This window comes from Pelophylax lessonae (assembly GCF_965119305.1).
Source record: "Pelophylax lessonae genome assembly, chromosome: 1".
In the NCBI taxonomy this organism is placed as follows: domain Eukaryota; kingdom Metazoa; phylum Chordata; class Amphibia; order Anura; family Ranidae; genus Pelophylax; species Pelophylax lessonae.
Window position 1 is genome coordinate 527165073 of NC_138768.1, and position 12675 is coordinate 527177747.

The window sequence follows — 12675 nt, forward strand, 5'->3', positions numbered from 1 at the left end:
GGCTACGTCGCTTGCTTGTGAGGGTCTAGGGAGCGAGCGCGTGCCCCCGGAGGCACGCTCCCGCGTGGTCACGGACCCCCCCCCGCGCGTGTGACCGGCAGACCCGATGTCCGCCGGCCAATCTGCGATCAGCGGGGGAGAGGGAGAAAGTCAGGCGGCTTGTGTAAACAAGCCACCTGTCATTCTCCTCGGTGTAAAAACACTGATCACACGGATCTACTATGTAGATCCGTTGATCAGTGTCCTTACAGCTCAAGCCACAGCCAATCACAGTAGAAAGCACGCCCCTAGGGACACACACAGCCCCTCCCTCTCAAATAAAGTTAACCCCTTCACTACCAGTGTATTTTTACAGTAACAGTGCATATGTATAGCACTGATTACTGCAGTAATGTCACTGGTAACCCCAAAAGTGTCAAAAATGTCAGTCAAGGGTCCGATCTGTCCGCCGCAATGTCGCAATACCGCAAAAAAAATCGCAGATCGCCGCCATTACGCGTTAAAAAAAAAACAACAAAAATGACAAAAATCTTTCCCTTTGTTAGTAAACGTGATAACTTTTACGCAAACCAATCAAAATACGCTTTTTGCGATTTTTTTTACCAAACATAGGTAGCATAAAACAAATTGGCCGAAAATGTTAAAAAATTTAGATTTTTACATTTTTTTGGGGGGGAATTTCATATAAAAAAAAGTGAAAAATATTGCTATTTTTGTAAAATGTACGCTCTTTTTTTTCTTCGTTTATAGCGCATGATTAAAAAATCGCACACGTGATCAAATTCCACCAAAAGAAAGCTCTGTTTGTGGGAAAAAAAGGACGCCAAATTCGTTTAGGTACAGCGTCGCACGACCGCGCAATTGTCCGTTAAAGTCACGCAGTGCCGAATCGCAAAATACCCCCTGGTCAGGAAGGGGGTAAAATCTTCCGGGGCTTAAGTGGTTAAGAGCCCATTCAGACTAGCGCGACTTGTCAGGCGACTTGTCAGCCTGACAAGTCGCGGTCGGTCACGGTCCATTGAGTAGTACAGGACCTGTTCTAATAGGAGCGACACAAGTCGCTCCAACTTAGAAAAAGGGTCCTGTACTACTTTGGGGCAACCTGGGAGTGACTTGCATAGACTTCCATTATGTGAAGTCCCAGCAAATCGCACCGAAGTCGCGGTGCACAGCTGTGCACGCGACTTCACAGGTCGCCCCCCAAAGTCGGATCGCCTCAGTGTGAACCGCTCTTAGCTGACAATTATTTTGATGTTTTTCTGTCTACGTTTTCATTTTTGAATGAGTGCTAAAAAAGCACTGAGAGTAGGATAAGTTCCCCATAATTCAGACTTACAGGTTTAGGCCCCTATTCACACTGAATCCAACTTTGAAATTGTGCTACTTCACTTGAAGTCACACGATAATAAGGCCGCAGGTCAGTGCGACTTCAGGTGCGACTTGGCAACTTCATGCACAGATGTCTATGCAAGTCGCACCTTAAATCACAAAATATAGTGCAGAAACCTCTTTTTCAAATTGACGCGGCACCGCAAATTTGGAGTCACACCGATTTGAACAGTTCCTTAGCCGACAATAAGGTGTGACTTGACATGCGATTTGGACCAGTCAAATTGCATGACAAGTCACACAGTTGTGAACAGGGGCTTATTGTGAAAGCTTAATTGAACAAACTGAAGGTAGAAACTGATTGATTACTACTCACAGCCGTACCAAATTCCATGTGCTCCAGTTTTAGTAAATCCCCCCCCCCCCCCCCCTTCATGAGTCCTCTAAACTTAATAACTTCCCAGTTTAAGAGGATGCTTCCCTTGTGTAAGTGGATTTTTCCAGAGCAGTGTCTGCACAAAAAGCAGATGTCCATAATAAAAATGTAAAAGATGAACAGCAGAATATTTCTAATGTATTGAATAGGACATGAACCTAAACGTGTATTGAGGCTGCTTACATATAAAGCATAAAAAAATCAGGGGTACCACTCCCCTTACCAAGAGGTACCTTTAAATTGTCATACTTTCTATCTGCACCACTTACCGTGTACATGAACTCAAAAAGTGAAGATTTGCTATGCTAAACAGAACATCTAGAAATGTTAATTATGCCTAAACAGTACCATGAAAAAAGTTCGTTTTGGCTTGATTTCCTCCTGAAAAATGACATTGTATTTGCGGTGCCTAGGTCCTTCTGTGTTATAAGCCAATAGATATTGGCTACAGTATATCTGCAGAGTGAGATCTGAGGTATTGCTACCTGTAACCTGTAGTCTCACAAGCTTTGGAACGAGATTTGCTGATGTCGCTAAAGTATGGCTTTCTTGAGAGAAAGCTGTACCAAAAGACCTGCAGTACAAGAATCTCCCTGCTCCTACTTAATTCATTCTACTGTAAGGCTATGCGATCTCCTAACCTGTCCTGCTGCTTCCTTATCATTCTCTCACCAACCATTAGATCACCACTCTAATGGGGGGCAAACTCTGACATGAGGAAAGCCCTGCCACTACCAAGATGACCTCCACACAGAGACACAGAACAAGAAATAATAAGTCAGTAATGAGGAAAAGATCATCTTCATGGAGACTATAACTATACAGGTGCCAAATCCTTTGTCCTTCGTTTGCCTTTTGGGCTATAGAAGTAGGCCAATGTTTCTAGAAATTCTAAAGCCTGGTACACACCACTGGGTTGAACGAAAAAAAAAAACTGACAGCTCCAGTTTGAGTTGCTGTACTAATGATCCAATGTTACTACAGCGATCTCCCCCACCGAGCTGTTATGTTCTGAGAGCATTCTCTCTCTGCCATTGGCTGAGAGCGCTGATCCGGAGTCGGTCGGCTGCTGGTTTTCCAGCATGCACATCCGACAGAAGCTGGCCAAACAGACCAGCTGCTATTCACACAGTCCGAATGCCGACTGGTTTTTATTGGACCAGCCGATGTCGCCCAACATTCGACTCATGTGTACCAGGCCTAAGAAAGAGTGCACTGAATAGGGCAAATGGTCACATTTAACAGGAAATGTAAGACAATAATGACACCTAAATCCATTAGTCAAATTCAGACATATAATCCAAGACTGAGAAGCACAGATATGAAATACCCCCACCACTTCCTGACAACTTGTGACAGACAACACAAAAAGTTAAAGAAGTATTAAAGTCAGGAAAGTTTTTTTATCTTAATGCATTCTATGCATTAGGTTAAAAAGCCTTCTGTGTGCAGCAGCCACCCCCCCAGCACCCCCAATACTTACCTGTGTCCCCTCTTTGTCCAGCGATGTCCACGTGTCCCTTCAGCCGTCCTGGGACTCTCCCTTCTGATTGGCTGAGATACAGCCACGGCGCAATTGGCTTTTGATCAAAGTCAGTGAGCCAATCAGGAGAGACAGGAGCAGGGCCGAATTGCAGTTCTGTGTCTAAATGGACACAGGGAGCTGCAGCTCGGCTCGGGTGCCCGCATAGAAAGCTGCTTGCTGTGGGGGCACTCGAGAAGAGGCGGATCCAGGCTGCTCTGTGCAAAACCAACTGCACAGAGGAGGGAAGTATAATGTTTGTTATTTTTTTTTTTTTAAACTAGACTTTACAATCACTTTAAGAGCAAACCTCCCCAACAATGACACAAACAGTATTTAAAGTAAATGTATGCAGGAAGGGCTAGAAGCTTTGGATTACTGTTTATACGGTGTAATTACGAAAGGCAAATAGGCTGTTCACTATGCAAGGGAAAATGTACCCAGTTTAAAGAATTGAATTTATAACTTTGCTGACTTCTATCATCCAATCATGCGAAATCAAAAATACTGTTTTTTTAATTTCCCATGCACATGCTTGGGTATTCTTTGCAAAGTGAATTTTAACCATATTCCCTGATAGGAAATTTCCCAGACAAACTGAAAAGCCTTAAGCTGGGTACACATGGGCTGAATATTGAGAGACATTTGCGGGTTCAAAAAAAAAAGGCCCACATTTGGCCCGTGTGTATGTTATGCCCTGTACACACTATCAGATTATCTGAAGACTTTTGTCTTCAGATTTACCTTTTCTATGTAGTGCAAGGGCCTGCCGGATTGCATACAAATTGAAAGTGTTTAGGTTTGACCTCATATTATGTGGTTTTGGTAAGTCTGCAGACAAAAGTCTTCAGATAATCTGATAGTGTGTACAGGGCATAAGTCTGGAAAACAAGCAGCCGACCGACTCCCAATCAGTGCTCTCAGCTGCTGACTGGAGTGTTCTGGCGGGGGGGGGGGGGGGCATCCCCCTATCAGAACACAATAGCTCAGTGGAGGAAAGAGCGCTCTACTAATGTCAGATGGTTAGTATAGCGGCTCCAACCAGATCTGTCAGTTTTTTTTTTTTTTGTGCAACCCACCGGGTTGTTAGTGTGCACCAGGCTTTAGTAAATCAACCCCTATGTTTCCACTGGGGAGTTTCCCCCTACTTTCTCTGTAGATGGCAGTTGTCAGACAGAACAGGAAGTGGCAGAAAATCTGAGACAGGGTCCAACCCTTTTGCATTCTATCCAAACAAATTGTCTGAAATTGGGCTTTAAACCTTTACTTGTAAATTCTCCCTTTACGGTAGGTCTGCACCTGCACTGCAAGGGTTAACCGCTCGTTTCAGTCTAGAGGGCTTGGAAAAGTAGATTTACTTAACTGATTCTCTGCGCCTCCACGCAGCTAAACTAGTCTCTTCAGCGTCTTCTCCACCAGTCTAAGGTCCTGATGTCATCAAGACCCATGCAGGCCTGTATTGGATGTGAGGACGCTGAGGGACAGTCCACTGCCGGAGCATGGGGGAGTGCCATCACCCAAAAGAATGGAGGATAGGGCAAGTAAAAGTGCTTTTACTGTCCCCTAGACTAAATAAGCAGTCAATTCTGGCAATGCGGGTGCAGCCCCACTGCAAGGGAGAATTTTCAGACATCCCAGAGCTGGGTTTTAATGATTTTTAATGATGACATAAGTGCATTAAATGGTGTTTTCTTGTGTTCCCCTGGTGTTCAGCTTTATGTAACCACTGTGTCTAATTGTTTCCTCTTGATGCCATAGAAAATTACCCATTCAGTCATGCTGCAGGCAGATAATGCTACTACTCAGTGTATTATTCTTCCATCATCTTTAATTTTGAACATCTTGCAGATGGTTTGAATTATTTTTCTAGTGTACTTCTATTGAACGTTACACGTCTTTCAAGGTCACACCAATAACAGCATAGAGTAAAGGTGACAACTGCATGATTAATTTGTGTTGTATTTATTTCTGAGGTTTAGAATTCAGATTAGAAGGAATAATAGGCGATTCAAGGGAACACACACATACACATAATAAGGTACGAGCTACAAAGGCATTTTTTTTTTTTCCAGAGACACTTAAGATGTCATGGGTGAATGGGGAGGGAATGAGGAATGCAGGGAGAACATGCCTTGCGAATAATAACCAATAGAAATTAAAGTAAATATTTATCGGTCGATCACAGGAAGAGGGGTGTTTTATCTTTGTAGTCAACCACCTGTCAAATATGTTTTGGGTTATACAAAGGTCTCAGATTCCTCTGTCTATATTTTGCTGGTAATTAGTGACACACCGCCAAGTCTGCAACATTTTTTGCCTAATGAAATAATTGACTGCCGCTGAAATAGCACAAACATGCTGCTAATGTTATATTGTAGGCTTTTTTTTTTCTGCTAGGCTCTGTTGCACAATTTTCCTGTTGACACCTCCTGCTAAGAACATGATGTATACTAACAGGCGTAAACTTGCACCATGTGTGCTCCAAGCCAACATGGAATGTGTAGAACTAGGGTATAGAAGGACATGCAATGTTCACAGATTCTTTATCGTAAAATCTGTTGAGTTGAAATTGCAAGTTGTTTTTCTAGGTAACCTTAAAGCGAAGTTCCGACCTATTTTTCAACTTTACTGATTCCTGGAGTGCTCGCTATGCTCATGAACAATTGGGCAGTTTCAATTTTTTTCGGGGGTCCCTTACCTTATTTTCGGGGCATTTTTGATTGTACTTCCTCCTTCTCCCCCCTCTGCGGCCGCGGCCACCGACGTCACTTCCGCCTTTGCATTGGGTCCTGGGAGCTGTTTGTGGTCACTCCCAGGAGGCAATGGGCAGTGATGTGGGCGGCCGGCCGCTTCTCTCCTCTATGCAGATCGCATAGTACAGCGCATGGGTGAGATTGCCAGGTGCATTCTGGGTAGCCAGAATGAACTGGAAACAGGAAGAAGGACACAGCTGATTACACTGCGGCTTCAGATGCCCACATCCAAGATGGCCGCGCTCAGACAGTGTTTTTAAAAGTAAGATTTTGACTAAAATCCAATACTGTACAACTTGTAAGTATGAGAATAGCGATTCTGTAAAGGGTGGTGGATTAGTATTATAGGGGTATTTCTAGTTAAAAAATGTATTTGAGACCGGAACTCCGCTTTAAGTGGTTATAAAGCTATTTCCTGCATTAAGGTAAAAAATCTCCCAGTAGCAGTATCGCCCCCCCTCACCCCTCGAAGTTCTCACTCGAGTCAGCACTGTCCCCATCTGTAACGGCTCTCTCCTCTCTCCCTGCATTTACAGGATAGAGAGGTAACAGCGGGAACCATTGGCTCCTGCTGTCAATCAAATCCTCTAGGCGGGGGCAAAACCGAGCTGTGCTGTGTGTGTCTATGTCACATCTGCCCCCATAGTAAGCGGCTTGCTATGGTGACAGACACAGAAGAGGAGGATCCAAGAGTGCTGGTGGGGGACCAGGTATGTCCTAAGACCACTGAAAAATCTAACAAAGGAGAACACACAGGCCTAGTGCATTATCCAACTGATTGTATTAAATAAGAGATAAAATAAAATAAGCTACTCACAAACATATAAGTACAAGTGCTCGTTCAGGCACACTTCCGTAGCTTGATTTCGCAGACCGAACGGTATCCCAAGAATAGGGGGACCTCACAGGGGTCCTTGTAGGCTAAAGGCACTACAAACTGAAAACACTATATAATTCATTTTTAATTCAAAGCCACCCGTTCATCTCATGTCTCAATGCTTTATTTTGAAAACATGTCCCTAGCATTTCTAGCTGCAGCTATCTTCATTAAGGGGAGATGATGTATGTACCATTTACTTCCCAGAATCCATCTGCCCTAAACTCTAGAATGTACAATAAAAGACTACACTCACCAAACTATGAGCCCACAGGAATGAATACAGCTCTTATATTCCAATCCTCAAAATTTTACAAATATTTCAAACCAGTTTCGACTAGAATGTGTCAAATTTGAACCTCCAACATCCATTGGTTTTAGGTACCATATTAATAACCTGCTGTACACCGGCCCATGGAATGCTAAGGACAGCCTTGTTGCGCAATGGTTGCTATAAAGACTAAGTACTAAGTTAGCTGGATAAGATCAAGCCATAGAAAACATACATTCACAGGCTCATTTATGGCAGGGCACCAAAAAAAGAAGATCACAACTCATTCTCACTCTGCCATTTCTTCATACAACTTATTATGAGAGAAAATATATGAAGTTTGTTTAAACAGTGATAAGATGCAAGAAGATGAGGTCATCTGCGAGAGGTCTCTTTATAGACTAATGATGTCACTCTTGCTACAACAGACATAAAACATAAAATTTATGGGTGGCAATGGAGGCTGTCTGCTTATTGTTTAAATCTGTCTTTAGAAAGCAGATAACAGCACATAACTTAGACAATTCATATGCTGAGTTACTTATGTGATCTACCATTTTAATTAAACATGCAACTCTGATATATATCATAGATGAATGATAAAGAAGAAAACAAGACCATCTCTAAGCAAGTTGGCTTGGGTGAGTGAGGCAGAAAACCACGTGACTATAATGATCTGGTCACTTGGTACCAGATACATGAACTGTTTTCCCAGCACCTAGCTAAGACATGGCAGTTTCTTCCATTTCTAAAATATGACGAAGATATGAAGCTTTGTACACCAGCTGCTAAAGTGAAGAGAAAATGGGCCAAGACCATCTCTATTAACCACTTGCCGACCGCCGCACGACTATCTACGTCGGCGGTCAGCCCCTCACAGGCAAAGTGACGTAGGGCTACGTCACTAGCTTGTGAGGGTCTAGGGAGCGAGCGCGCGCGCCGGAGGCGCGCTCCCGCTTCCGAGTGGTCACGGACCCCCCCGCGCGTGTGACCGGCGGACCCGATGTCCGCCGGTCACTCTGCGATCGGCGGGGGAGAGGGAGAAAGTCAGGCGGCTTGTGTAAACAAGCTGCCTGTCATTCTCCCCTGTGTATGAAGGATGATCATACGGTTCTACTATGTAGAACCGTTGATCACTCTTCATATATCTGAAGCCACAGCCAATCACAGTAGAAAGCATGCCCCTAGGGACACACATAGCCCCTCCCTTTCAAAAAAAAGTTAACCCCTTCACTGCCAGTGTATTTTTACAGTAACAGTGCATATGTATAGCACTGATTACTGTAGAAATGTCACTGGTAACCCCAAAAGTGGCAAAAATGTCAGTCAAGGGTCCGATCTGTCCGCCGCAATGTCGCAGTACCGCAAAAAAATCGCAGATCGCCGTCATTACGCGTTAAAAAAAAACAACAAAAATGACAAAAATCTTTCCCTTTGTTAGTAAACGTGATAACTTTTGCGCAAACCAATCAAAATACGCTTTTTGCGATTTTTTTTACCAAACATAGGTAGCATAAAACAAATTGCCCGAAAATGTTAAAAAATTTTGATTTTTACATTTTTGGGGGGGGGGAATTTCATATAAAAAAATGTGAAAAATATTGCTATTTTTGCAAAATTTACGCTCTTTTTTTTGTTTATAGCGCGTGATCAAAAAATCGCACAGGTGATCAAATACCACCAAAAGAAAGCTCTGTTTGTGGGAAAAAAAGGACGCCAGATACAGCTTCGCACGACCGCGCAATTGTCCGTTAAAGTCACGCAGTCCCGAATCGCAAAATACCCCCTGGTCAGGAAGGGGGTAAAATCTTTTGGGGCTTAAGTGGTTAAAAAACCTTTTTGTGGATAGAGTTATAGACAGTAAAGGGTTATAATCTCTGTCAACCTTTTGTTATTGCCTGGGTCTTCCCCTATTCTAGAGATTTTCTTTCACTTCCTGTCTAACTGATGTCAAAGACGAAGTGAAGGAAACTCATACTGGGGGCACTCTCTGCAATTAAATCAATAAAATCATCCTTTTCAGGTTATGGATGTCAGACAGAACAGGAAGTTAGGGAAGACCTCAAGAAGAATATGAATATACACATCATACATATCCAGACAAAAGTCCTCATCCATCCCGAATTCATTCAAAAATAATACAAAATTGTCTCTAATAGGATCCATGTATAATTTATGCTACAAAGTGTAGCTCCACTGAAGCAGCTAGGAGGGTTTGCAGCAGCAAGGTCAGGATTTTTCATTAATAAAACTGATGCTTTTTTTGCCTGATAGTCAACCCTTTTTTAAAATGTGGTCTTGTTTTATCTTTATCCAGTCTGAAAATTGTATAATTGACAGGAGCTGGAAAACAGCTTGAACACCTATTTGTGCTAGTCTATGTAAACTGCTTACAATAATTGAGAAGTGTCATGAACAAGGGATGGTGAGCATTTAGGCTGCCTGCAGACGAGGGTGTCTAGCTGCTGTGTGCCTCTGCCAGCATTTTAGTGCACCTGGGAAGGACGGATGCAGTGTCCAGCCTTGCTACCTCTCAAAGTCCCTGGCAGGCTATGTTAACTCACTGTAAAATATAATCCCATGGGCAATGCCTTATATAATCCCATGGGCAATACCTTTAAAGGGCTAAAAATAAAATGTATGTGGCTCACATACAAAAAGCTATAAATAACAAAAAAAGAGCTTTTACAAGATATAAAAATGAAGGAACACTATCATTGTTTAAATTTTACAAAGAATATAACAGAATATGTCAAATAGAATTTAAGGCTGCAAAAATTAAAAAAACACCAAAAAATGATTTAACTATATTAATAGTAAAAAGGTGAGGTCTGAGCATGTAGGCCTTTTACAAAATAATCTAGAGTGGGTGACTGTAGACAAAGAGAAGGCAAATTGATTAAATACCTTCTTCAGCTCTGTGTATACAAAGGAGCATGAGGAAGCTCATGGGCATAATGGGAATGGTATTGACACAGCCCCAATTGATCTACAATGGCTTAAAATTGATATGGTCCAGAAATATTTACACAGCATAAAGGTGAAAAAAAGCCCCTGGACCAGATGGCATCCACCCATGAATCCTTAAATAATTGAGCTCTGTCATTTCCAAGCCATTGTTTTTAATGTTTAGGGACAATTTAATGACTAGCATAGTACCACTGGATTGGGCCAATGTGGTGCCTATATTTAAAAAGGGATCAAAGTCTTTACCAAGTAACTATGAACCTGTTGGTTTAACTTCTATAGTTGGTAAGATACTGGAGTTTATTTAAAGACCATATAGATGAGTTCTTGCTGGAAAAAAAAAATTAAGCAACTGAAAGCATGGATTCATGAGAGACAGAAGCATTCAGACAAATCTTATTTATTTTTATAAGGCGATAAGTAAAACCTTGGACAGAGGGGTGGCTGTGGACGTAGTATACTTGGATTTTGCAAAAGTGTTTGACACAGTTCCCGACAGAGGGCTAATGTGTAAGGTAAAGTCTACCTGAAGAAAATCAGTTTCTAAATGGATAGCAAAATACGGAAGGCTATTAGTAGTGTACCCCAAGGTTCAGTGTTGGGACCCTTACTTTTTAATATCCATTTCAGTCTTTGCAGATGACATTAAGCTTTGCAGTGGAATACCGTCCTTACAGGATGTCTCCAACTTACAAAGCGACCTCAATGCACTGTTTATTTGGATAACTAGGTGGCAAATGAGGTTTAATGTTGATAAATGAAAAGTTATGCACTTGGGGGCTAAGAATATGCATGCATCATACATACTAGGGGGAGTACAAATGGGGGAATCCATAGTGGAGAAGGATCTGGGTGTTCTGGTAGATCATAGGTTTAATAATAGCATGCAATGCCAATCTGCAGTTTCCAAAGCAAGCAAAATCATTTCTTGTATTAAGAGAGGTATGGACTCCATACCCTGTATAAATCATTAGTAAGACCTCATCTGGAATATGCAGTTCAGTTTTGGGCACCAGTTCACAAAAAGGATATTGGGGAACTGGAGAAAGTGCAGAGAAGGGCAACCAAACTGGTAAGAGGCATGGAGGAGCTCAGCTATGGGAAAGATTAAAGGGGGATATGATCAACATGTATAAATATGTAAGTGGTCCATATAGTAAACTTGGCATTGAGTTATTAATGTTAAAGTCATCACAGAGGACAAGGGGGCACTCTTTATGTCTGGAAGAAAAGATATTTACTCTCTAAATATGGAAAGGCTTCTTCACAGTAAGAGCTGTGAAAATGTGGAATAGACTTCCTCAAGAGATGGTTCTGTCCAGCTCAGTAGATTGCTTTAAAAAAACACCTGCATTATTTCCTAAATGTACATAATATAACTGGATACTAACATTTATAGGTAAAGTTGATCCAGGTTTCATCTGATTGCCTCTAGGGGGATCAGGATAGAATTTTTTTCCCCTGGTGGAGCAGATTGGATCATGCTTTGCTGGGTTTTTTTTGCCTTCCTCTGGATGGACTGGTGGTATGGGATTGTGTATATAGAATTGTAAATACAATTTTTTGTTTTGTTTTGTTCTCCCCTTTTTATAGTTGAACTAGATTTTATGTATTTTTTCAACCAGACTAACTATGACTATGACTATGACTGGATGAGGCTAAACGCTGTACTGAGTGTTACTCACATGTAGGGCCCTGTGTGTTCAGGGACTAATGCTTAGCAAGCATAAACCTCCCATGTGTAAGGGACCTTAGATGGTAATGGTCGCTTCAGGTTCCATGCATTTTCCAGCATACTAAAGGGTCTCTGTGAACCACTGTAGACAAATGGTCAACCATTTTTTGAGTTCCTATTTGAACTATTTCAATATACTGTATGAGAATGTGCTAAAAAAAAACGAGAGAGATCATGGGAATAAATAATGTACTTACACATTACTCAGCAGAATTGGCGGGACTTCCAGCCCTGAGAAGTAACATCTGAGGGAGGCAGCCAACGCACCTGAGAACAGATAACAGAAGATATTTTAAATTGCATAAAAAAACTATAGCTGAATAAAAGACAATCGTCATGATTTGTATTTTATAAACCTATTTTATACTTTAGCAAGTTACAAAAAATATAAATATAAAAATGTTAATCACCTTTCTATCCCTTTGAGAGAGTTCCCCAGAGTAATGGAAAATCAGAGCTTTGAGAGTTGCCACTGGAAAAGGTGTCCACATTGGGAAAGCTTTGCTCCAAAGACAACTGAAAAATGTATATTTCCCCTCACTTTGTGTCCTGGTTTGAACAGTCACCAGGACAGAAAGCAAGATTGACTCTCCCCCTTAAAGACACAAACAGCAATAAAAATATGATGGGGATAACTCTTTTCTTGTCTATTCAAGTTTGGACTGGAATTCCACTTTACCAAAAAATGCAAAGTAAGTCATGCATTGGTGTTAAACTAATCTTAAAATGTATCTCCAGGAATTACATCATTCAAAAAGGTGCTGGCTTATAGGGGGTTACGTCTC

General features: G+C 41.8%; 1 protein-coding gene across 2 annotated transcripts in view; it reads right to left on the reverse strand.

Moving 5' to 3' along the window:
- Positions 1–12675, reverse strand: part of RBPMS (RNA binding protein, mRNA processing factor) — a 292730-nt gene that overhangs the window by 18257 nt on the left and 261798 nt on the right. For both annotated transcript variants that reach the window (XR_014225321.1, XM_082258957.1), the window contains one exon: positions 12088–12157. Coding sequence is in view for 1 of the 2 variants with exons in the window: in XM_082258957.1 (XP_082115083.1) it covers positions 12095–12157 (63 nt within the window). In the remaining variant the exon portion in view is untranslated. The remainder of the gene's footprint in view (positions 1–12087; positions 12158–12675) is intronic.